Consider the following 22,985-nt stretch of genomic DNA (forward strand, 5'->3'; position numbering starts at 1 on the left):
GTAGCGAATTATCAATCTGGTAGCTAGTAAACGATATTCAAGTTTTTGATGGTTAGCTATCGCTAGTATTCTCGTTCTGATTTGAACTTTGCAATCGATGAAATTCAAATAGCAAATGTTTGACCTAAAAAGTGTAGTCTACTCAACATGTACAAAGAAAGGAGGAAGATTATTAATAAAATCATTTTTTAGGATACCTAACATGTCTGTGATATTTGTTTATTTGTCTTGCCTCAAGCTATAATGCAAATCGATTTGTAAAATTTGCAGATTCATTTATGGTAGCTTGATATTATAATATTGACGATATATGGTTATTATCAACCACTCAAACATTGCATTGAAGTATCATATAGATTCAGTAAAACGGTAACCAATAGACTAGGCTACTATAATGACGCTGGCTTGTAAACGTGAGCATCGCGATCATTTGTCGTTATAAAAAAAAATAAAACGCATGAAATTATATTCATATGACATGCTGAAATATATGCCACTGTACCTGGGATGAAGACATTTCACACGCCATGCAAGCAGAACACTTGCATGTGACCTCCTCCTACAGTGTTCAGGGCTATCATGGTTGTCAACAAATGCGCATGTAGGATGACAGTTTACGACAGTAGTAGAGGACAGGAGTCCGGGCAAGATGGCGTGTTGATCAGTCACTCGCTTTAGAGTCGGAAGATAATTGTCCCGAATTTTGACTTTAAGCTTATAAAAGACACTCCAAAAATTTGTAAAAAGTATAATGAAGTATGATCAAACCAGCTAGACTGATATTTAAAGACGGGGACAGTGAAAAGAAACAAGTTGCGATGAGTGCTAAAGACGCAAAGATTCTAGAGCAATCTATCGATCATGACTACGCCATGGAAGTTAGCTCAATCAGCAAAAGAAAAGACTCCGTGCCATCAACTCCAAGTAAGATTCCAGCCGGGAAGAAGAGCAAAACTTCATTAAAGGAAGGTGAGGTCTCTAATTTGGCCATTTTGGAAGCCATTCAAAGTTTGGAAAAGAACTTTAATGAGCAACTGTCACAACTTCGAGAGCAAGCTAAACAGAGTAGCAGCATGGTTGCTAGCCTAGCTAAAGCGGTGCAGTTCAATGCCGAAGAAGTAAAGGAATGCAAGGGGAAAATAAACGAGCTGGAAAGGTGCAGCGAACGTCTGTCCAAAGAAAACGATGAGCTTAAAGAAAGAATCCGGGAACAAGAGAGATACAAGATGAGATGGTGTCTGAAACTGAGAGGTTTATCGGAAAGAAAAGACGAGAACGTTAGAGCAGACGTCATTCAACTCTTCAGTGAGATCGCCCCCGACATGGAACGGCGGCAGCTCGAAGAAGCAATCGACATTGTTCACAGAGTTGGCCGTAAAGAAGATAACAGAAGCAGGCACATAGTTGTTTTATTTGTCCGGAGACTTGTCAAGGAGGAGTTGTGGCGACGATGCAAGGATTCCCTGGTGTGCAGAGAGAAAGGCGTCCGCCTCGCCGAGATGCTTCCACTAGAGGACAGGGAGGCAAGGAAGAAACTGTGGCCGCAGATTGAACAGGCTCGTCGGGATGGAAAGCGTGCTTATTACCGCGGGCCACACGGATACATAGAGGGTCGTCAAATTGGTTAAGCAAAGAAAGGTTTGATCTACTTACACTAGGTGTAAAAGGAGTGTGTTAAAAGGACAAGGGACTTTTTTTTGTATTTACGAACCACCGTAAATAAGCTTAAAGCAAGTTCTTACTGTTTTGTTTAAATAAGATTTGAACCAAGTTTTTACTGTTTTGTTTTTGTTTGCAGTTTTTAGTTATTTTTAGTATCTCGAGCAATGTTCAATTGTTCAGTTTCCTTTGCTTCACTAAACGTGAGGGGTCTAAAAGATTTGGTCAAACGAAAGGCATTATTTTTATTTTGTAAAGGGCGAAAACCACAATGTCTATTGTTACAAGAAACTCATTCTTCCCAGGAGGATGTTAAGTTTTGGTCTAACCAATGGGGTGATCGAATACTGTTTAGTCATGGGACTAACAAGTCTGCTGGTGTTGCAGTTTGCTTTAATAGGTTTCCAGGTGATATAATTACATACAGGACAGATAGTCAAGGACATTGGCTGATGGTGGTCTTAAAAATTGATGGTTATTTTTTCATATTAGCTAACGTATATGGTCATAGAACCATTGCTCAAAATAAACAGATGCTTGAAAATGTTACAAACACATTATCAGAGCTCAAAACATTTTATCCAACAGACTTTATTCTGATGGGAGGTGACTGGAATATGTCACCTGATGAATGGGAAGATAGATGGCCCACTAAATTTGACAGACACCACTTTAATCATACAATTGGGGATTTTATGATTAATAACCACCTGATAGATATTTGGAGAAGTTTAAATGTAGGAGTTAAACAATACTCTTGGTTTAAACCTAATAACACCTGTAAATCCAGGATTGACTACTGGCTCGTTGATCATTCGCTTACAGAATTTGTCTCAGACATATTGATTTCCAAAGCCCCATTAACGGATCATTGTATTGTAGAAATTAAATTAAATCCAGTAGATAAAATAAGTAAAAATAAAGGCTACTGGAAATTTAACTCCGGTCTGTTGAAAAATAAAGATTATTGTACAAAGATAAAAGAATTAATAATTGAAACTGAAAATAATGAGGCAATTGATAGTTTTTGCAATAAATGGGAATTTATAAAATATAGAATTCGAGAATATTCGATTAAGGTTAGCAAGGAGATTGCCAGGGAAAAAAGAAGAAAAGAAATGAATTTGTTTCAGGAAATTAATAAATACTGTGTCAAGACTGAATTAAACAGTGAAGAAAGAAGCAAATTCTTGATATTGCAAGTCAAATTAGATGACATGTTTAGCAAAAGAGCTCAAGGTGCGTTTGTGAGATCACGAGCAAAGTGGATAGAGGAAGGAGAAAAAAACACCTCATATTTCTGTAATTTAGAGAAGAGAAGACAGGAAAATAAGGCAATATCAAGTTTACTGATAAATGGAGTAGAGTGCAAGGACAATAAAACCATGGAAAATGCAGTTTTTACATTTTATAATAATCTTTACACCTCTGCATATTCCCAACTAGATTCCTCAAATTTTTTAAATGAAATAAAGGACTTCATACCCAAGATTGATGTTTCATCTAAAGAATTTTGTGAGTCCGATTTAAGAGTAGAAGAATTGGATGCCGTGAGCTTGAAATTGACATTGAATAAATCTCCGGGTACCGACGGGCTCACTGCTGAGTTTTATAGATTCTTTTGGAAAGAAATCAGACATTTATTATTTAAGGCAATTCAAGAATGCATATTGAACAACGAATTAATGACAAGCATGAAACAAGGCCTAATAATACTTATTCCTAAACATGGCAAAGATAAAAGATTGTTAGATAATTTAAGACCAATTACACTTCTTAACATTGATTATAAGTTGTTATCGGGAATTATTGCAGCTAGGATGAAAAAATGCCTACCCCAGATAATAAGTGAAACTCAGTCGGGCTTTCTTGCTGGAAGATCTATCCATAATAACATACGATTGGTACTAGACTTGATCGAGTACAGTCATACAATTGTAGAACATGGTTTTATTGTATTTTTAGATTTTTACAAAGCTTTCGATTCAGTTGAACACCCCTTTATTTTAGAAACCTTAAATCATTTTGGTTTTGGACAGAAATTCTCAAATTTAATTAGTCTACTTTACAATGATATTAACAGCTGTGTATCTCTGGAGCACGGCACATGCTCACGATTCGCAGTTGAGAGGGGCATTAGACAAGGCTGCAACAGTTCTCCTTTATTATTTATAATGGTCGCTGAACTATTGTCTATTAAGATTAGAATGAACAATTCTGATGGCTTCAACGTCCTGGGAAAGCACATCATAATAAGTCAGTTTGCGGACGACACGACTTTATTTCTAAAAGACAAAAGGCAAATTTCCAGAGCGTTAGATTCAATCAGTCAGTTCTCAAAGGCATCAGGTGTTAAATTAAACACTAATAAATGTGAAATCCTAGCTTTACATGATCAACCAGCTCGCTTAATTGATAATATACAGGTTAAATCGGAAGTCAAATATTTGGGCATCACGGTCACCAGAAATAAAGAAATAAGGGAAAAAGAAAACATTCTTAAAAATATTGATAAATGTAAAATAATATTGGATTCCTGGCTGCAAAGGGATATAACAATTTTTGGCAGGGCTCTTCTAGCCAAGATGGAGAGTATATCAAGAGCCATTTACCCTGCCTTTTCTCTAGAAATTTCAAATAACATGATTAAATTAATAAATAAGATAAATTTCAATTTTATTTGGAAGGGTAAATGCCATTATATACGGAAAAATGACATGATTAAGAGTATTGAAGAGGGTGGCATTAGGGCTGGGCGATATGGAGCAAAAAATATATCTCGATATATTTTGCTATATCTCGATATTCGATATATATCTCGATATCTTTACAGGAAAATGGATGTGAATACAACTCAAAATATAGGCCTACAATCAATAGAAAATTAATTTTCCATAACAGAATGTAACCAAATGAGAAAAATTAAACACAGGGCCTGAATTTCGTCATCATTATTAATCACGTGATTCATATACAGAAACTGAATAAAGTAATCAAATGGAAAATAACACAGTAGTATTTTAGTCCTGAATAAATTAAATGCATAGGTTATTAATCCTGATTCCTTTAATTTAAAGCTATCTTTTGTTGTATTGACAACAAAATTAATGACAGACACATATGGCTGCCGTCACTTTAAGAGCTAGTGCACGGATCCTGTGTTCATTATACTGGCATGCGTTTTATGCTTATTAAAGACAAAACCGACTATGTTTAGAGTATACTCACGACGACCGAAATTGACAATTTTGCGTGTTAAAGCAATATAATCCGCGAAAAATAACTTTTGTTACTGGCCAGCTGTTCTTAAGGCGGATTTTCTATGAATGTGCGCATAGAAAATAATCTCTCAGAGAGCGCGCGATCACTGATTAGTTTAAAATCGCTTGAATGTTTAAACTGGTAAGACTTAAAAAGACGTGCAAATGGTAAACTTCAGTCACGATGCACTGCTGGCCCGATTGTGCGAGTGAATATCCATCATGTCCCGACTCCTAAACGCGAGTGTATGTTATGGCCGCAGCGCTTGATGCTTGCCTTGCACAACACATTATGAGAGAAGAGAAAGAAGACGCGGCACCGCTGAACACTCACGCTGTTTGTGAAATTGCGTCTGGCAGATAGTTGTTAAAAGAATGATTTGATTTTATAATCTGTGTGGATTACGATTGCGGGAATTTCCCGCATTATTAATGGGAGACCTGCGGGAATGATTAGAATTATGCGCAATACCCGCGCCGAAATTCGAGCCCTGCAATAGTTTAAAACAAGACGTTTGTAGTAGCCTTCTGATTACTGGAGTCCATTAATCGAACTTCCATGCCTCTTATATAGTAATTATATATTGTAGTATGTAGGCTACCAATTTACTAATGCAATTAATGCTCACACTCGGTTTCTCTCGTGCTCTGTCGCTCGCGCGCAGACACACTCGGAGTTCTGTAGCCTCCGGGCTGGTTGCGGATGAGACAATTTTTGAATGAGACAACACGCGAGGTGAGGGGGAACCAAAGCAAGGAGGCGGGGGCGAGCACAGCACAGAGAAGGCAAACAAGCAAAGTGGCGAAATCAGGATTAAAAATAAACAATATATCGATATATACGATATGTCAAAATCCATATCGTGTTTAAAAAATATCTCGATATATTTTAAATATCGAGATATCGCCCACCCCTAGGTGGCATGAATGTCTTAGATTTTTCTGTGATGAATGGTGTACTAAAACTAAAATGGTTGAATTCTTTTGTGTCTCATAATGACTCTTTTTGGTTTAGTATCCCGAATGCAATTTTCCAAAAAATGGGGGGAATTGATTTTATATTGCGATGTGACTATGATTTAAACAAACTACCTGTAAAATTATCTGATTTCCATCAGCAAGTTCTTTTGTACTGGAACCTAATCTTTAAACACAACTTTACACCACATAATACACCTCTGTGGAACAACAGGTATATTCTGAGTAATAGAAAATCCTTGTTTTTAGGAACTTGGATGGAAAAAGGAATATGGGCGTTAACACATTTGATGGATGATTTTGGTGATTTGTTGAATTATAGAGATTTTTGTGATAGATTCAATTTCCAGTGCCCATTGAGAGAGTACAATAAAGTGTTAAAGGCCATCCCAGCACCCCTGAAAATGATGATTAAACAGTTTGTAATGTACTCGAACACTCAATCAGAAATGAGACCTCTGTGTATTGAAGGAGTTATTTTAAATAGTAAACAGTTTACAAATAAGTTTATTAGAAATGTGTTATCCAAACAGTATTTCTCTGGTCAACTGAAAAGAAAATATGTTCTAAAAGATTTCAGTGACGAAGAGGCTAAAAAAATAAGGAAGCGGTATTTATCTTACCCAATCTTTCCTAAGGCAAAAGAAGTGACATTTAAAATTTTGAATGACATTTATCCATCTAATTACTTTTTACATGAAAGATTCAATTGGGAAAATAATTCATGTGGATTTTGTGAGAAGGAAATTGAGACTGTTGAACATATTTTCTTTAATTGCGAATTTGTACAAGAATTTTGGATTACATTTCAGAGTTGGCTACAATCTAAGGAGATATCGCTTCTCCCTCTGAATGTGAGCTCAATTAAATTTGGAGTTTTTTTGAATGATAAGAACTTAGATTTTTTGATTAACAATCTGATTGTTTTAGGTAAACACTTCATCCACAGATGTAAGTATTTAAAAACCAAACCCCATTTCAATGGATGGAAGAATGACTTGAAGTTATTGGTAAAATCTCTTCATTGGATGACAGACAGAAATGCCCTGAAACTTCTTTCCGTTTTGGAATTGTTTATGTTATTGGACTAAGACCCTCAACCCCCTTTTGTTTCTTTTCTTTTCTTTTTTTTTCTTTCTTTTCTTCTTATATGTTCGTTTTTCTAAGTGATCTATCAACACGAATACAACTGTATGATCGTTGATGTATGCCTTAATTGTTTGTACTTGAATTCTTTATATTAATAATAAAAAAAAAAAAAAAAAAAAAAAAAAAAAAAAAAAAAAGTAGTAGAGGACAATACTGTTTCCCAACTGTAGGGGGAGCCCGAGAGCAAAAAACGACCTGTTGTTACTTTAAGAAAACGCGTCTCTAGGCCCTGCACTTTTTTCCCGTTCTACTACCTGCATATAGCTTTATTAATCAGCTAAAGACAATAAAGGAGAAAAACGCAATCAATAATTAAAATATTAATAATAATAATAACAATAATAATCATTTTTAATTTAATATTTTTATTTTTTTTATTTTACAGAACAACAGTAAAATTACAATTACTATACCTTTACAAGCCCTGGAACTGGAAAAAAAATCGAGTTGCGAATTTTCTTACAAAAAGTTTGATTAAAAAAAAAAAAGCTTTAGGTTTGCTATGCTTGTTTGTAGGGCTGCACATTTTGTTCAAAGATTTTGTGATTTATATATCAATATGATCATAATAATAATAATAATTTGTATAAGAATATGAAAATAAGTATTTAAATATTAAACATTTAAGAAAATATAATAGTAATAATAATAATTTTATAATTATTATATGTGTACTTTGCTCTAAAACAAACACTGCATTTATGTATTTAAGTTAATTGCAGCCTTTGCAATTTGATAATTGCACTAAGCCATATTATGATTTCAGGTTTTATTGCAATTAACCCGAAACTAAACTCAATGACTAGATCTGGAACAATATATTTTACATTTATTCTGTGATATATAGGTAGCTCGGCCGAAAAAACGTGGCGAGACGGTGAAGTTCAGTCAGCATGCTGTGGTGGCCAATCACGAGGGCCGACCTTGCCTCATGATCCGCGTCGCTAACATGCGCAAGAGCCTCCTTCTGGGCTGCCAGGTAAACACAGCTCTGTCAAATCCTGATGAAATAACATATTCATCGTATACGTGCAGCTCATCATATCTCTGATTTCTCAGGTGACAGGTAAGCTCCTGCAGACGTCGGTGACTAAAGAGGGTGAGACGGTACGCCTGGACCAGAGGAATGTAGCCTTTCAAGTGGACACGTCCAGCGACAGTCCCTTCCTCATTCTGCCCCTCACTTTCTACCACATAATAGATGACAACAGCCCAATGCGGGCCTGGGCCGCCAAAGGTACGCGTAAGCATTGAAGAACTAGAGTTATTAGATCAATAAAATGTAATGATGTAGTGCTGGGCGGTATACCGGTTCATTCCGAATACCGGTGTTTATTTTTGTCATGATATGAATTTTTAATATACCGCAAAAAAGTCCCTTAAAAATTTTTGGGAGCGCGGAGCGACACTGTTTGAGAGGGTCTTATTACTGTTGCACTGTGGTGATACACAGCTGTGTGTGTTACTAAGCGTGACGGTGAAGATGGATAGGTTAAACTATAATTGATTGCTGTTTAAAAGGCTTTGACATCGTTAAAGGAACCGTATGTAAGATTGTGGCCAAAACTGGTACTGCAATCACTTTCCAATGACTGTAGAGCGGTGTATCCCCTCCCCCGCCCCCCTGACTCGAGGTTGCCAGATAGGCTGCAGGATCCAGCAGGATTCTTCTCCGTTTTCAGACGTCTCCATCTTTCAAAGGCATCTCCTATACAAATCCTTGTTTTATTTCGGACTTTGTCACGAAGTGTTTCGAAATCATAACGAGTTTTTTTTGGATTCGTAACGTTAGACATTTTTTTTATCCGACACGTTTGTAGCTGCAGCTGTGGTAACTACAGCAGAGCTGGCAACCCGGATGCCGCAACACTACTGACTTCGTGATTGGGTAGATAGGTGGAGGGTGGAGCATCAGACCAAAACACAACATGACAACATCAACATCAGTTGAGGGCTGCAACTGCACTTTTTAAATGACAATATCCTGGCCGGACTACTGTTGTCAGTGATATAAGTATTTGAAATGAAAATGATTTCTTAATGTCTAGTGATATATCAGGGCCATTTTATGATTAATTGAAATACATTTCTTACATACAGTTCCTTTAAATAAACATGAGCACTGCACATTTCAAAGTCAGAATGCGGCTATGTTTTTTTTTTATATTAATGTATCTTTGAAGGAAACTGACTGTCTTAATAAAAGTTATTTTCATTTAATCTTTCTTTATCTTTCCTGGTAAGATTTCATTTAGAAAAATACCATCAAATAAAATTTTGGTCATATCGCCCAGCACTATTATGATGTTGGAATTCCAAAATTCAGTATGAAAACCTAAGTCTAGGACCGTCCCATCCGAAAACATATTCCTTATTTTTTAATGGAAGTTGAGCTGTGTAAGGATTCAGGGCGGATCTAATCCGTGGGGAATTTGCATATCATAATTAATAATTGGTAATTAATAATTATTCATACATGTTTGGATTAGATCAGTCTTACATTAAATTTAATCTCCCTCTAAGGGAGGATCTGTCACTTTACCTGCATGCATACGTGTGAATCCCGGAAATCAACCACAAGTTGATTGTAGTTAATTACACGGACCATGTTTCACAAACAGGTAAAATGAATTAGCTCAATTGTCAGGATAATATTTGTGGGATCCACAATATCATCTTACTTTATAGGATTTCAGGAAACGCAATTCTCTGGCCAGAAGAATTGGGTTTCCCGCCCTATAAACACAACACATTCTCTTTAAGGTATTTTTAATTTTAGTAAGCATGTAGCATAAGACCTTTTGCACTTAAGGGACTTGAAATTGAGCAAAGAGACAGCACATCAATCTAATGAATATATAATTAATTTAATAGAGGCATGACTACTTATGTATTTACTACGGTTACACGGGATATATGTATTTACAAACACATAGACATCAATGAACAATACAATAAGACATCAATGAACGAGAAATGCGTAAAGTTTGGACAATGGATAACTTACACGCGTGAGCGAGTAAGAGAGAGAGGAAAGGGGATGGGGAGAGAGAGAACAGAGAAAATTGGGATAATTTAATTGGCAGGAAGACATTCACCACTCCGATAACAACACGAAACATCATCTTAAAACTTCTTAGAAGCTCTATAAAGAGATATACTTGCTCAAGTTTCTTGGTCTCTCTGTATCGCGGCAATCCTGCGCGGCCTTGTCTGGCCGCGTGCGTGAGAGGATTCCTTTGTGTGTGAGGAAGCATCACGTGGGCTGCTTGGCGCGCGTGTTGAACGGAGGTTCACAGTCTTTGGGGTAACATTACCAAAGGAAAATAGTTCGGCTGAGTTCGTTTCACTTCGTAGAACGGAGGAATCACGAGGAGTTAATGTTCCATCTGTGCATGGCTGGCGAAGAAGCGCGTGCTTCGCTCGGTCCGGCGCGTCACGCGGTCACGTGCGCGTGTTTCTCCTTCAAAGCGAGCGCGCGCTCGTTTAAAGGTCCCTTGTAGATGGATTTGCTGAAGAGAAATGTCACGGGGTTTTCTTTTCAATCGTCGATTGGAATTAAACACAGAGACTTATCTACAACTGAAAAACACAAACTAAACTAGAAACAAATAAAAGAAAGGCGAAGAACTCGCCCGGAGGCGAGACGTTACATCATGACACGAGGACACGGGAGGAAGAGCGTCCAGAGGGAGGTTCAGTCCTCTTTAGAGGAACTGGAGTCCACACCTCTGAGGTGCGAACTGGCCAATGACATTCAACGAAACTTTTGGCGGCCAAATTCTCTTTGTCTTGTCAAAGTTAAACTATGGCCGTGTCCGCCTCTTTTATGACCAGTCAGAATTTGTCAGAATCATTCCACAAGATGATAAAAACATAGAAAACATACATTTTACTGTAATCTTCTGTATCTGACCAAATCAGTTGGAACGAGATAATTAAAACGGTACCAAACACAACATTTACACATAATTGGAATATGAAGATACATCTTAATACATAACTTTTAAACTCTCAAGAGTTTCACTGATACGCTAGGAGATCATTTCTAAACTACCATGGACTGGGAAACACACAGACATACAGGAATATATCGTATACAATTGGTAATGGCTCGTTTTATGCGTGTAATGTAAAGGTCCATTATGTGTGTGTGTGTTGGTTCGTGTGTGTGTGTGTTAGAGTTCTGTTATCTCTCTTGTAGAGATGGGGGAGGGCATGGAATGTTTAAAGCATTTTATGACTCTGGCCATTCCTGAGAGAGAGAGTGTGTGTGTGTTGCATTCAGTCTTTTTGGGTCTTTAGCAGGATGTATTTAGTTATTCAGATTCACCCTTTTAGCCCAGTCCTTACAGCTGGTATCTTTAGCTCAACTAGGTCTTGGGTCAAGCATCTGCCAACTGTGTAAATGTAAGACAGAAGAGGCACCATTTCAGCCGGTGCAACCTTAGGTGTCGACCAAAGGTGTCGACCAAAGGTGTCGACCAAAGGGTTGGTGGTGCCAGCTAGAAAGAGATGTGCAGGTAAACCTCACTCCCCTGACCTCAAGAGGTGCCCTAGTGACAGACGCAAGAGACTGCTGTGTTTAGTGTCCTTGTTAGCGCACCTGCCTCCAATGCCAGAAACAAGGGCTGTGACTAACGTTTATTTTGGTATTCGACTAATCTGTCGATTATATTGACGATTAATCGATTAATCTGATATATTTTGTGGTAATAAAAACAGATCTAAGCAAACAATAGCCTTTAAAATGACTTAAAATGCATATATAAATAATTACAATGAGGCAATAATAATTGTTTCAAATAAAGTATCAAAATCATATTATAGTTTTATAGAAAAACACTGTTAAAATGGAAAATATAATATGCATAATATAGATAGACAATCAATTTATGTATATTATGTTTTATAACAAATGCCTGCAGAGGGCGCCGGTGGCCTGGTGTTGTTACACTTTACAGTTGATCAAATCCTGGTTAATTCTCGGCCAAACGATATTTAATTCAAATGTTAACTTAATCATTATTAATATTTGGCAACTTCTTTTAAATAGAAATGCTACAGCCACTGCAATTTCCTGAATAAGAAAATGTGGACATCAAAACATGCAAACTCAGAGCAAAGCAAAGGGTTTAGATTTTTATTTTGAAATCGCAAAGAACAGTTCGCATATTTAGAAACATGTTGTATGTAAATGTAAATGATTAAAGCAATCAATGGCATTATCTATGCCTTAGTATGTTTTTAAAATGGTTTTAATACATTGTGGAGCCTTATAAAACGGTCTAATAATGCAGTTCATGGATTCTCGTCCGTGGAACTTCTGGGGTTTTTTTGCCGGTTTCTCGACACGGGTAAATTGTAATCGAGGATTTTTTAAAATCGAGTTCTTGAATTTAATCAAGGAATCGTGACAGGCCTACCAGAAACGAAGATTCAAATGAGCCCTCGTCGCGGTGCGAGTATAACCGGAGGGGTTACATTGGTGCCGTGACCCGGATGAGAGTGAGGTTTAGGTGGTGAGTGTAGCGGAGGCCAGCTAAAGAGCTGTGTGAGTAAACCTCACTCCCCTGATCTCAAGAGGCGCTCTAGTGACAGACGCAAGAGACTGCGGTCCTTGTTAGAGCACACACCTCCCATGCCGGAAATACTGGTTCGAATCCTCCTCGCCACATGTGCGAGTAGAACTGGAGGGGTTACACCAACATCTTTGAGATTCCTTTTGCTCAAAAAGTAGAGCATGGGTTCGATTCTCAGGGTATGCATGAACTGATCAAATGAATACTGTGAATGCAATATAAATTTTGTTCGATAAAAGCGTCTGTCAAATGCATGCATGTATTTTAGCTTAGACTAATTTGAGCTTCTTTGTGATAGCTATGGTGGCAGATGAAAACTGTCAGTAGGATACACCTGAGAACAGGGACGGCTCCAGCAGAGTTTCTCTGAGGATAGAGAGCTGCATGAGAGAAACGTGAAACAGCAGTGTGGGGAGAGGTGTCAAAGACATCAGAGAAGCTCTGTTTCAGTGCTGAGGTCACGCTGCAGGCAGAAAGACCGAGGAGTTCTGGCACTTTGAGCACACGCTGGTGCCCTGTTTCCACTGACACTTCACACCTGAATCAAGTGCGCGTAGCTGGCTCAATTTATGTTTCCACTTTGCCTCTACTTGATTAATCTTGAGGGTAAAAACGTGAACTAGATTTGTGGATTTAGTGTTTGCCTGTGCAAAACTTGCTGCCACGATTCTAGGGTGTTGCTAGGGTGTTGCTATGCAGTTGATAGGGTGCACTAGGTGGTTTCTAGGGAATTGTTAGTGGTGTTCTGGGCTTTTGCTTGCTGGCCAGAGTCAAAATGTAATGGTGTGTTCAAGTCATGTCGGGTAGATCGTATTTAGAAGCTGAACACAAATGAAAGGAACATCAATGGCATAATTGTGAGTGGGAAACGCTTTCTCTGAGCCCTGAGTTTATGAGTTGGAGGCGTGTCAGTGAGAAAACATAGTGAACTCAATGAAGGTGATGGTAACTTTATTAATTTACAATAAAGCTAGGTTGCATTGTATGAACAAAATATGATGGTATTATACAATTATGAAAGAATGTATAACATTTCAGTTTGCAGTACCTTTATAAATGTGATTAAAATTAATCCTATTCATCACTTTGTAGATAAGGTACATCGCCATCTTGTTCTGACCAAAGTGATTTGAACGCGTCTGACATTATAATTACGAACTTCCCAACTAAAAAAATACGAATTTGCAGGAGAACACAACACGAGTCTCACATAAGTTTGTAGAATTTTATTTTAGGCTGTTTAATTGCCAGCCAGGTGAAAATCAAGTCAAGATTGCTTAAAGTGATGGCATGCCTCAAATCACTAAAGCCACTTATTTATAATATTCCTTTATGATTGTTGCTTCGCTTGTCAGATCTCAGTTGTCTTTAATGTCAGACTGTATGACAGTCAAGATTAATTAACAACGTCATCAATCCGTGACTCTTTCGGTGCCGGTTAGCTGCATTTACATCAATAGGAAACAAAAACAATCTCTTGCGTTAAATTTTGGTGGTGACTTTTCTTGAAAAGGAAAAAAAGCGAAGCTGATGTGTGGAGCGAGTGGTGGTTTGTTGTTGTTGCACTAATTTCATCATCAGTTTCTGTGCTATTGGTTTTTTATTTGACGTTGTCATAGGAGAAGCCACACTGCAGGACTGCGTCTCAAATCTTCTGACTCTGGCAGAATTTCATCTGAGCTCAAATTTGATCGCAACGGTCATTAATCGGCTGTTGGTGAACATGTCAAACTAGCGATTAAAAACTTCAGATTTTGGCCTAGGATCAGATCGAGGAATCAGACGGCCAAATCATGGCTAAAATCGTGTGCACTTAACTCTAACTGAAGGCATGTTCACACCGGGACGAATTTCGCACGCGATATTCGCCGACGTTTAACGCCTCGTGACTAAACAAAGGGCGCCAATGTGAGTGTGCACACCGACACGAAAACGCCACGCGTAAAAGCATCATTTTTAAAAAAACGCCTCGGGTTCGTTTTTTTAGTTTAACGCGCCGCGTCAAAAACTATCCGACCAATGAGATTGACGCTTTTGCTCACGTGTCTGGAGCTTCTGAAGTTACAGTAAAACACAACTTGGGGGTGCTCAAACACAAAACGGTCTTGCCGAGCACACATACGTAACGGCGAAGAAGATGCGCCAAGTAGCGTCTACGCTGCCGGGAAGAAATAAGACGAGGAAGATGCAAGGCAAGATGAATGTAGAGCTGCTGGTCTCGTTGCTGTCGGAACATAAAGAACTATATGACAAACGCCACAGCGACTACAAAAATCTTGATAAAGGAGAACTGTTATGGAGTGGTATTGCAGAGCAAATGGGCGCCATCTAATGTCAGGGAATGAATTTGCATGTTCACTCGGCTCATCGTCAGCAAAAATCGCTTGGGTGTGAACACAAAAAACGCGTTGAAAAACGCTGGCGAATAACACACGCCGATATTTGTCCCGGTGTGTACGAGCCTTAAAGCCGGGTTCACACTGTATGATTTATTATAGTCCTTTACGACTGATGCTTGTCAGGCTGTACGAACATGATTGTCGCTGTAAGCCGTGTCGCACTGTAAGATCTCAGTTGTCATTAATGTCAGACTGTACGGCGGTCAAGACGCGTTAAAAACGGACACACATCATCAATCAATGGCGCTTTCATTCACCGTGAGCTGCGCGTTACACACGGGATTAAATAGGTGGCTACAAAGACAACTCTAACGTTAATTTGGGTCATGCCTTGTCTTGAAAAACTAAGACAATTTGATGGTCGTCGTACGAGAAGTCACACTGACACACTTCTGACTCTGGCAGAATTTGATCGCAACGGTCATTAATCGGCTGTCGGTGAACATGTCAAACTAACGATCAAAATCTTCAGATTTTAGCCTAGGATCAGAGGAATCTTTTAGGATTTCCAAAACTTGTTTCAGACGGCCAAATCGTGGCCAAAATGGCACAGTGGGCACCCGGCGTAAGTTTAAGCAATAGCAATAGCACTTTGGCAATCAGAAACAACCAGCATCAGAAGTGATCAGCCAAGAAACAGTTTGTTTTTTGATGCATCTGTAATTATGTATTGAGGCACCTTCAAAATCAAAACCAGTGATAATGAGAGCAAATGTCTCAGGTGTTTTGGTGACCAACAGATCTCCCTGCATTATAAAACAAGATGTTTGAAGTTATTCTAGCCATTGACTAAGTGAACGCTAAATTAGTCTTTGCAGGTTTGAGGGTAAAAATCAGGACCATGCAGGAAAGTAACAGCTTATAGCAGCCTGGCCCAGCTGCCTATTGGTCTGTTTTGATGGTTTTTAATGTATTTTGGGGCATTTGTCAGCTGGTCAAACAGGAAGACTGGGTTTTTGGAGTTTGGGAATTATAGAAATCCTTTGTGGGAAACACTGCAAAACTTTTAATTGAATTATTGGAGGTTAAAAGACAGAAGCAGATTTCACGTTCTCTCTGCAGCAAACACCAAGTTTTAGCGTGAGTTGTAGAAAATGTAATAATGACTTCGGTGAGGGGGGCATGTTTACAGGAACTTGGGGTTTCTATTATTGGCAGATGAGCTGCATTTCTCATGTCTCTTCTTCCTCCCTCCATCTCATTTTCCCTCTTTTACCCCCCCCTCCCCAGCAAACGTAGCTTTATCAGCCCCCCATCCCTCTTTCTTTTATACATTCTCTCTCTTTGGCTGGAATGCGTGTATGAGAGCGTGCCAGAGCGTCTCATTAGAAGCACAAAGCAGCCCAGTTCCTGGTGCTGACACGCAGGTCGTGGATCCAGTTACGGTCCCAGTCTTTACCCCATCGAGGGCCCAAGCTATCAGACCCTCCGGTCCCCGTGTTTGCACTGAATACGACTCTCCTCTCGCACATCTATGGGTTTTCCTGTACGTGCATCTCCTTGTGTATTTGTTTATAGTGTCTTTCTCAATGCTTGTTTCTCATCGGGTCTGCAGTCTAGCCAGATCGCCCAAGTGTAATTGACTGTAGTCGGATTATACGGTATAGGGTTATACTTAATAGACCCCACTTTTGCCTAATGCTACCTAATCCAAATGAAACTCTTGATGACTTGTCAAACTAGAAATGACTCTGTTTTTGTACAGTATGTCGACCATAACATTAATATGAAGTAGAAATAGCTATTCACAATGCTCCCATGGAAGTGCATTTGCACATGAATGGATCTCAAAGAAGAACTGGCACTGGTTTTAAAAACGTGTGCGAAAGCGTGTCGCTGTGTTACAGTCTAAATCTGTAAATGCATGAGTGGCTGTGTGTAAACGTACGTGTGTGGATGTGTGTGTGTGTGAATCTATAGTTAAAAAAAACCCCTAAATGCACAGTGTGTCCGTCGGCTGAATGTGGCATTGTGTTTGTGTAAGAGGCTGAGGAGGAGAGACACGGGCCTCTGCGTGCTGGAGCTTAAAGCCATATGAACCACTGAACAGGACAATCACTCATCAACATGCTGGAGTCCCTGCTGAGGTGTATGCTAAGATTGTGTGTTTACTTGTAGTATCACATTAGAGATGCACAAATAGAAATAATAGCTGGAAAAATGACCTAACCTCACCCAAAAAATGTAATCCTGGCATCATTTACTCACCCTTATGTCATTACAAACCCATACGATTTTGGTTCATCTTTGAAACACAAGTTAAGATATATGTTTTAATAAAACCTGAAAGGTTTCTGTCTCTTCATTGATAGTTCAGGTAAACAAAATTTAGAAGATCCAAAAAAGTCATAAAGGTGTCGAATCGAGCTTAATGAATCTGTTTAATCCGAGTCTTGTACAGAGATATATGAACAGATTTATTGTATTGATTTTATTCACATATAAAGACTTGCGCTTGTGTGTTCATCACACGCTAGAACAAACCTTATTGGTTCTCGCGCGTCACGCACACGTTTGAGTATGTGTCCATCATTGTTTAGATGTAAATAAAAGCTTAAATTAGATGTGTTCATCATATAAAGTGATCTTCTAAGTTTTGCTTACAATGGTGAAATGGTGAAATATCTGAATGTGTTTTGAATATTAACCAAAATCTTATAGGTGTGGAACGTCATGATGGCGAGTAAATTTACTACTGCTTTAATGCAATAGTCAAATGACTTTGGATGTAATTTACAAAATACAAGTGTGGGTTTAGATTACGCCAGGATTAGGCCTTAGTTAAATTAGGACATAACTTTTTTTTTTTTTTTTTTATGTGCCTTAGAAAAAAACATTACTGGTGTGAATCTTGAAAAAGCTAATAAAAAAAAAACAATGGCACTGATTTCAGTGCACGTTGGTTTCAGTTAAAGAAGCTCAAACATGCCTTTTAGTCTGGGATTAGGATTAAGCATCGTCTATAGTATGAAATATTAGTACTATACATTGTACTATATTGTACTATGCAATAAAATTACTTATTAGTGTGACTGTTTTTTACTTTATAGTACAATAGTACAATTTCTTATTTTGCTTAAAAAAAAAAAATCAAATTAATATTAGTTATAGCCTATTGAATGTGTCAAAACCATTGGGAATGTGGGAAAAATCAGTGGAAAGTGAAATCTTTTCACTTTATGGTCACTGAAAGAGGTTTGAGTTGGCTCTTGTAGAGATCAGCAGATCTCAACTTTCCCACTTTTCCAGGTTATTCCCAACTAGTTCAACCTTAAAAGTATGGTCTGCACTCAGTCATTTTCCAAATGATTTTAATTAACATTTTTTTTCAGTACAGATTCAGACCCCAACAAAATCACCCCAGTCATTCTACAATTAACTAATACATTACAATTAATTATTGAGGATCTATTCAAGTCATCTGTTGACAATTCCTGTATTTTTTCCATATCGCAATATATATTGCAGAAAAACTCAATATCGCAATAGCATTTTTTCCAATATCGTGCAGCCCTAGCTCAAACGAGAGCAGTGTGTGTTGAGCTGTCCTACTGAAATTGATAAAGAAATATTCAAACATATCATTTCATCATTCACTCCCGCTCATGTCGTTCCAAACCTGTGTCACTTTCTTTCCTCTGTGCAATGCAAAAGGAGATGTTTAGAAAAATGTTCCTCCTACTAACTGTCCATGCAGTGAAAATATTGATATACTGAAATATATCTTAATAAATACAGCTTTTCATGTCAAATTAGTGCATTTTAGTGCAATAGTCATTTACTATGTTTACTTATTTATGATAATAGAAGAAAAGTAAGAGTAAGATTTTTTCTTCCTTTATTCAGCATATTTGATGGGGACATGTGCAAGGAATGACCCATATATAAGTGTCTCTTTTCCTCAAACGCATTAAAGACACATCAGATCTGTAGAAAACACACTGACGTCCCCTGAGAGCATCACTATAACTGATATAATGGTCTCTTGTTTATGAATTGTGATACTGGTTTACTGGAAATGGATAATATAACTAAAGATTTTGTTATTTTACATGTTTCATTCATTCATAACAAAGAAAATTACTAACTAAGATTTAAGAGAGAATCTAAAATAAAATAAGATTTTACTATTCTACATTAGTAGAAGTGATTTTTGGTATTTTATCATAGATTTTTTTTTCAAAGACACTTTTAATAAAGACACTTTATAATGCTTCTGTCTATGCATACTGGCCTTAAACCGTTTTGAACCGTCTGAATGCCATTGCATTAGAAAATATCACACCATTTGCCATCTGTTGTTGTAGCATTAACACTAAAACAATACAGATCTTACAATCTCTGAAATGTTTTTCTGTAGAATAATGATACTTGCTCAATATTTATAACGCAATATCTGATGCAATGACATGTATAATTGTGACCTAAGTGTTCAAATACGTCTATGCATTGGATAGATGTGTGTGTGAATGATATGCATCCCAGAAACACACTTTGCCAAATGTTTGTGAGCATGATGAAGTGATCTTGTGTGTTTGTGGATTATGAAACCCCATGTTTTTTGCTCCCAGAATGCAGAACTGGCTCTGGGTTAAAGGAGAGACTGTTTTCACAGATGACAGTCTCTTGCTCTGAATGTGGGATGTTGATGCAGGTGTGTGTGTGTGTGTGTGTGTGTGTGTGTGTGTGTCAGTGGGTGAATGGCATGTTTACGATTGAAGGCATTTGTATTTCTGCTGGTATGAGCCATAAGCACACCATTTTTTTCACACATTTTTCTGAATTGTGTTAAACTATCTACATGTCTTGCTGCTGTCTGTTTTGATGCAAAGTGTGTGCATGGTGTCAGATTTTATTGTAAAGGGATTTATGCACATCTTTTGAAACAATTGTGAGAGGCTTTCTTAGTTTTAAAGGAATCATTCACCCAGAAATAAAAATGTTGTCATCCTTTACCCACCCCAATGTTGTTCTAAACCCGTCTTTTAAGAATATGCATTTAATGAATATGTATGTAATGAAACATGAGATGTCAAGCTCCCTAACAACTACTATTCATGATATGCTTATGATATGAGAGCTTCACCACAGAGGGACGTTTTCAGTCGCCATCCTCAAAAGAAATTCATACAGGTTTATAACAGCATGGGATGAAGTAAACTGTACGCTACTGTACGTCTGATTCTCTACGTATCTTTCCTTCTAAGGTGGTGGGTGGACCGATCCGGAGATGGCTGACTTCGAGTTGCTCGTGATCATGAGCGCTACCGTAGAGCCGACCTCGGCCACGTGTCAGGTGCGCACCTCTTACCTGCCCGACGAGATCCTGTGGGGCTACGAGTTTCCCCCCGTCGTCTCCCTCTCCCCATCCGGAAAGTATGTAGCAGATTTTGCCTTTTTTGACAAGGTTGCCAAGACCAAGACCCCGCCCGTTTTTAAACAAACCCCGCCTCCCAGCACACAGTCTCCGCCACATCAAGGCAGCGGCAGCGGAGGCCAAGACACGGAGAAGATGCGATTGGAGGAGAGCTACCGGGAGGAAAGGGGGCGGGAAAGGGGGCGTGTCCGGGACCAGCATAGCGTCCGCATTAGTAACGTCTAGAGAGAGAGAGAGAAACAGCTTGGATGAATGACTGAGAAAGGGATCTGATGGAGATAAACTGCTTGAGTACTCGTTTGATTCAGCGTTAGCCAACTTTTTTTTTTTTTTTCGATGCCACTGAGCTTACCTGTTTTACTAGGTAGCGTGCCAGCAGAGTTGGCTAGCGCTGAAATACACTGGCATGCAAGCATGAAATAGAGAAGAGAAAGAGAGCGGCTATGTTCGGAAGAGCACACTAGCATACTACTCTTGCTGTTTCTGCAGAAAACTGTGCACAGCATGACCGCTTTCTCTATGAACAGAACACAAATTTGATTCCTTTTCAGGTAAATTACAATTACAGGGGCAGATTATCCGTTTATAAAGACTTATTTTTACGCGGTTCCTTGCACGGTACTATGTAACGACCTAAAAACATCTTTACCATAGTACTTGATTTGTAAACGAATACATTTAGATGTTTGCATCGCTTAATCAGCTCCATATGTGTGGCTTTTCTGATGATTCAGCAAATGTGCTTGTACCTCATGTTTGCTTTTTTTAGGTTTGAGGGAGCGGCCATTTGTAGTGGTGTCTGAAACTATAGTGGACGTTATCGAGTGCACTCATTCAATCCCATAATGCACCGCAATAACAAGTTTACAACTGATGTACGCTCAACGGCTAGAGAATACCAATAATGGCACTGTGAGATTCGTGCGTCAAATCAATTGCCACATGTGACCAGAAGATGGCGCCGCCGCTGAATCATACATCCATCCACTTTCCATTTGGTCCAGCGTAATATCATACAGGTATAAATTCCCTTTTAATTGATTATTAAATAGTTTAATTAAGGTTTATACATAGTTTCCATGGCATAATTTAAGATAAATCTTTTCATTACTGCTGGAGCTGCCAGTTTGCTAAGTGTTAAATGATTAACCATCCAGCCCTTCCGCCACTCAGTGTCCGAATGCACTCACTCGTTTTAATTCACTCCGTCAAGGGGACTGTATTAGTGGAGTAATGGAGGGAATAGTGAAATATGGGTATAGGTGGTGATGTCGTACACAGCTACTGTCTCAGTGTGTAAGTTAACCAGGGTCCTATACTGATTCTCAAGCTCGGGAGCTATAGGTAACTGATTGAGGATGTGTTGTTTACTTTACATGACAACGATGCACTGAAAACAGAAACGTTTTTCCTTCGCGTTTTTCACGTATAGACGACAACGTTGTCAAAACGGTCCCCGTTCACACAGATCAGAGAAAACGAATAATAAAGACGCTGTATTCTGCGGCCAGGCCAGTAGATGGCGATGTCACTTTATAAAGAAACACTGCACTTTTATAGACGTCACATGTGCATGATGTCACCGGTTTCACAAATTCGCATTTTCGTAGTTTACATAGAAATGATAATTGTATCATTTTTGAAAACGTGCTGTTTGAATCACGTTTTCAAAGCGTTTTCAGGCCCCCAAAACCCCCGTAAATTAACGCCCGAAACGCATAAAAAGTTTTCCGTTTTTAGTTGAAAACTGTTGTGTAAACGCCCGCTAAAGCCTAGTTCACACTACATGATTTTAAGTCTGATTTGCAAATCGTTGAGCTCGCCGACAGGTCATGGTGTTATCGCGTGCAAATCGCGGGGGATTAGCGGGTGATGAACGCTCGCCAATCTGTTAGTATGAAAGAGCCAACAACGCATCAAAGACGCTCGCAGACGCGTCGCAGACGCGTCGCCGAGCCCAGAAAAATGTCTAGCATGCTAGATATCCAGAGCTGTCGCACGACCCAAGCTCACGTGATGTCATGAGCTATAGCCAATCAGAGCAAGGCATGTTCGCGTGTTGTGTTCTTCTTCGTCTTCTTCGCTGGTTATTGGCGCGTGTGCTGTTTCGCGTCATTTCCGGTTCGTTTTATCGCGTGATTTTTCGTAAACAAAACGTGGTTTGTAGACAAGATAGAATCGTTGGGTGACAGAGTTGTTGTCAACTCGTGAAGTGCGTCACCTCCTGTTGCGGATCAATCACGTTGTGTCGTGTGGTGTGAACAGCTCAACAACTTGAACACTCCTGATTTCACAGAGAACAAGTCATGTAGTGTGAACCGCACAGTTCAGCCCGACGTTTTAAAATCATGTAGTGTGAACTAGGCTTAAGACGCACCCAGAACAGAACCAGAGCACGCTCGAATATATATCCCACAATGCAGTACACTTGATATAATAGGTGTGTTTGACTCCGAGTCGAACATGCCTTATGATTTCAGAGCTGTAGCGCCAGCATGATTTTTTTTATCATTTTACCAAAAGCTGCTTTTATAGTGTGAAGCCAGACTCTATGCACCTGTTGAGGAACCTTATTTTTCAG

General features: G+C 38.7%; 1 protein-coding gene across 1 annotated transcript in view; it reads left to right on the forward strand.

The window, feature by feature from the left end:
* kcnj10a (potassium inwardly rectifying channel subfamily J member 10a) overlaps positions 1–20,875 on the forward strand; it is a 39,681-nt gene extending 18,806 nt beyond the window's left edge. The window contains exons 4-6 of the mRNA XM_056248325.1: positions 7,894–8,025; positions 8,106–8,283; positions 20,235–20,875. Of these exons, the coding sequence (XP_056104300.1) occupies positions 7,894–8,025; positions 8,106–8,283; positions 20,235–20,629 (705 nt within the window). The 3' untranslated portion in view covers positions 20,630–20,875. The remainder of the gene's footprint in view (positions 1–7,893; positions 8,026–8,105; positions 8,284–20,234) is intronic.
* The last annotated feature ends 2,110 nt before the right edge of the window (positions 20,876–22,985 follow it).

The sequence above is a fragment of the Rhinichthys klamathensis genome, unplaced genomic scaffold (assembly GCF_029890125.1).
Source record: "Rhinichthys klamathensis goyatoka isolate OS25496 unplaced genomic scaffold, OSU_Roscu_1.1 h1tg000054l_1, whole genome shotgun sequence".
In the NCBI taxonomy this organism is placed as follows: Eukaryota; Metazoa; Chordata; class Actinopteri; order Cypriniformes; family Leuciscidae; genus Rhinichthys; species Rhinichthys klamathensis.